The 4326-nt window shown below is 31.6% G+C and overlaps 1 protein-coding gene across 1 annotated transcript; it reads right to left on the reverse strand.

The window, feature by feature from the left end:
* Positions 1-769: 769 nt before the first annotated feature.
* LOC120176269 (splicing factor 3B subunit 4-like) lies at positions 770-2525 on the reverse strand. The gene is made up of 4 exons (XM_039182719.1): positions 2104-2525; positions 1782-1993; positions 1262-1439; positions 770-1151 (listed from the first exon to the last, which is right to left on the reverse strand). Exons 1-4 carry the CDS (start codon positions 2135-2137, stop codon positions 982-984), a joined length of 594 nt encoding a protein of 197 aa, XP_039038650.1. The 5' UTR covers positions 2138-2525; the 3' UTR covers positions 770-981.
* Between the last annotated feature and the right edge of the window lie 1801 nt (positions 2526-4326).

Raw genomic sequence — 4326 nt, forward strand, 5'->3', positions numbered from 1 at the left:
ATTTGAAAAGTACTTCACACGAGCTAATAGACTCTGCTAAACTGAACTTGTTGAGTTTGACAAAGACTAAAAGTGGTTGATTGATAATCAAAATCTTCTACCTCTCAGTGACCAGCTTTAACTGTTAAAAGTTTTAGTTGAACTGGATAACTTAAGGTGAAAGAATGCCCTCAACTAGGACATTCATCCTAAACCAAACTCATACTTTTCTTATCCATGGTAGAAAGATGTGATCTTATCATTATGGGGAAGGTTTGACCAAGCTTTTAGAAAGTAGAACTTGGGGCAAATCTTCACACTTGTTCAAAGCAATTGGAAACTTTTACTTTAACCCATTTAGTGAAAAACATGATGCCGGAATTCAATATCCTTGAGTAAACATGAAAACAAAACAAAACAAAAAATACCAACCAAAACATGACACTCAACCTAGACCTTGCATTGATTACCAAGCACCTACAAGAAAACTGAATATCTAAATTCAATGCATAACATTCTAGTAGCTAAGCTCACTACAGATTATAAATTTATAAGTAATAACTAAAAGAAACAAAGATAAAAACAAAAAAGAACATACTCCATGAGATAACACATTAATATATGAGGCTTCAGTTCCTTTTACTGAAAAAGAAAGATTGACATCCAAACTTCATATCCTATTTGTGTGGGAAAAAAAAACAATCCCCTATTCAGTTTTAATCTACCCGAACAGATGCAATCATAACTATACAGAAAGAAACAAATACAGCATTTTAGAGGGAGTTTTCATAAAAAAACAATAATGATATAGTACCACACAATGAAATGTATTATTCATAAACAAACGATGATGGGACCACAAAATAACTTACATCAGATCTAACTTTGCCCCTTCTTACCCATAACTCTACCACCTATCTTGTTTGAATAATTACAATTGTTCCATCAATATTAAGCGCGTCATGTAAGAATTTTACCCTCATATAGCTGTCATAATAAATATCAGTAAGATGGATATGAAATTGGGTCACTTGTTCCATAACGACGTGACCTAGGGCGACTAAAGCTATCCAATGTTGCCCCCAAAACCCTTCGACTGTATTCATAATTGGTATCATTGAAATGTAATCCATACCCATTAGAGTGGTGAGCAACACCAGGTGGAGGTAGCACTGGATCAAAACAAACTTTTCAGCACTCATGGAGCTAAATAGGCAATCAAGTGATGTTGCCTAAAAACGAAGAAGATAATAGATGAAACGCACAAGAGAAAAATAATCACCTTGGGTGTAACGTGCAGGATAATCTGGAACCCTAGAAGGGGTTGATGACCTCTTTAGTTGCTGAGAGACTTCCATGTGGTTAGCTACTCCATGCTGATGCCTTGACTTGTAGGATGAATTTGTAGCAGGCATGGCTGCATAGGGAGGGTTCTGTGAAGTCTTGTCTTGCCCAGAAATCTGTTTGGGATTTCAGTCACTATTTAGATACTTTTTTTTGATAGGAATTGAAGGCCTCGTTAAAAACCTCCCTCTTGATTATAGAGACTTAAAGAGAAGCTCCTTAATCATCACTATTTAGATACTTATACAAAGTACAAACAAACTAGGAACATCAAGATTATGAATCACACAGGAAACAAAAAAATCTCCATTTAGACAGCATAATAGCTAATTTGTACTAAATCTGTCGTGCACTTCCTATTCTTGCTTAGAATAGCGGAAACAAGTGAAACTTTACACATTGATGATAAAAAAAAAGGGTAAGCATAAGCCATAAATTCAATCTAAAAAAAAACTTACAGCAAATTTCAAGGTCCGATTATAGAGAGTGACAAGGCCAGAGAAAAGCCTGACAGCATAATCAGCAACGTCCTCATTTTCGTATTCCACAAAGGCAAATCCTTTGTGCTTATCGGTTTCCTTGTCTCGGGGGATATACAAATCTACTACCCTCCCTGCTTGGATAAGAATGTCATATAGAGCTCTGTCGCTTACTCTTTCATCCAAATTACCTAAATTAAAAAAAAAATCAGTCAAGTTCGAGGCTTAAATTTAAAAATTATTTTCATACATAAATAAATAAATAAAAATAAAGATATTGATTCTTGAAGAAAAAACCGACCTATGTATACGCTGCAGCTAGAATTCCCTGACATAGTTGCTGGAAATACAAATACCTACAGAATCAAAGGCAAGCAATTTCCAACACCGACACCACAATGATAATAACTTTAAGGATGCTTTGATGTGGAGTATGAAAGGGGAATATTAAGATAAGCTTTGTAGGCCGTAATCGGAGGCTTAGGGATTTTTTCAGGAAGAATTTATATGGATAAGGTGAGAGGGGTGGTCAATGGGATTCGTTGGATGGAATTTGGTAAATAACCCAGCTAGTGGCAACCGGAGACGGAGCGCCGCGATGGACAACGCTTCCGGTGGGCGATCTACGGGATTTTGTGCTGATTTTGATGATTCAATGCTAGGAGGGCTCTAGATCGACTGAGATAAACAAGAAAAAGAATAATGGAAGGTGGAGGGTTTAATGTTTCCACTTTGCCAGTCAACTTTTTCTGTCATTTCAATACCTAAAATAATAGTGTTAGCAAAAAGGGCTGAGCCAATGATAATGCACCACGAGTAATATAAAAGAATTATAAAATTATAAAAAAAATGTATAAAACTTCTAGGAATATTTGGTTTGCGGGAAAAAATCATTATCAGCACAATAAATTTTTTAGAATTATATTTTAAGATTTGGTTATTATCAAGTAATAATTTATTATAATTATTAATATTTTTAAAATGTGGTAATGTCATTATTTTTAAATTCTTAAATAATGAATAATTCTCATCATTTTATACAAAAATACTCATGAAATAATTAATTCTTCTCGTATGATTTTTTTCTCAATTCTTATTTTTTGTTTTCTACTAAAATTTAGAAATTTAATAATAATATACAAAGATTTTGAAATAGTAAAATATTAATAAATTTGAGTAGTTAAAATTATTTGATGTATTTTTATATTTAATATATTAATCATTTTATAATTTTATGATGTAAAAAATATTATTTTTGTAAAAAATATAATTATTTAAAAAATGTTTATTATTGAGTTATTAAAAAAACATCTTATATATTGAAAATAATATATTTTTCACTCGAGACTACAATATTATTCTTTTATATTATATTATATATAAATAAATAAGATACTCATGAAAATTATTTAAAAATATTAGTTTGATATACTATTTCTTTTATTAATCTAGGGTAACCCCAGACCTCAAGAAATAATAATAATTTCTTTCCCACTACGGTCGCTCGATTCGTGTTAGTTTAATATAGTAATTATATTAATTATGTGTTAAATATTTTTCTTTAAAATTAAATAGTGTAATAATTAAAATATTTTATAATTTTTAGTCAAATATTTATAATTTAGGGTAAACTATGCATTTATAAGTTTTCAGTCAAATATTTATAATTAAAATATTTTTATAAAATTATAGTCAAATATAAATACTACAATAACAATATCAATACTATAACACAGAAAATCCTGAACAAGGCTCATGAATCACCCAAAAACCCTTCCAAACACTCTATTTTAACCTTAAATCATCAAATAAAGCTTGAGAGAGTCTTATAGGGTTATCTAGCACCATAAAACATAATCTTTACAACAATAACATCATTTAGGACATAAATCAAGCAAAAACCCTAACACGCTTAAACACCCAAATCTCAACAAAACATCATGGTTATGGAAGCCTTAACACCACAAAAGATTAGAAATGCACTATCTTGATGTTAGAAATCCGAAATGAAGCTCATTTAGCTAAGAACCACTCTTCTCTAGAAATTGGTTGCTTCTCCACCACTTTTTTCTAGCCAAGCATGAAAGGCAATGATTTCTTAACACAAGATGACAAATGAGAAAACCTTATGGACGGATTACAGTTTACGAAAAGTATGGAAGGAAGCTCATGAACTTACCTTGAGCTAGGAACTTGCTATAGAAGAGAAAGAAGAAGAAAGAAAGAAGAAATGAGGAAGAGAAGACAAAATGAAAGCCATAGGATTTTTCTCCTACAACCCACGCATGATATTACCAAAATCACTAAAAATCAGCCTTGCTTTTTAAAATGGGATAATTATACTTTTGTAAATTGCATTTTCCATTATATACAAAGATCCCCTTTTTTATGACCCTTCAAACCCAAATTATGTCTAAATAAGCCTCCACTCATCCCAACGACTTCAAATATGAATACCACGTGATCCACATACCTCTCAAGTCAACCCGAAACTACTAACCCAAAATTTGAGATGTTACATGTA

Source organism: Hibiscus syriacus, unplaced genomic scaffold (assembly GCF_006381635.1).
Source record: "Hibiscus syriacus cultivar Baekdansim isolate YM2019G1 unplaced genomic scaffold, ASM638163v2 tig00112231_pilon, whole genome shotgun sequence".
Lineage (NCBI taxonomy): Eukaryota > Viridiplantae > Streptophyta > Magnoliopsida > Malvales > Malvaceae > Hibiscus > Hibiscus syriacus.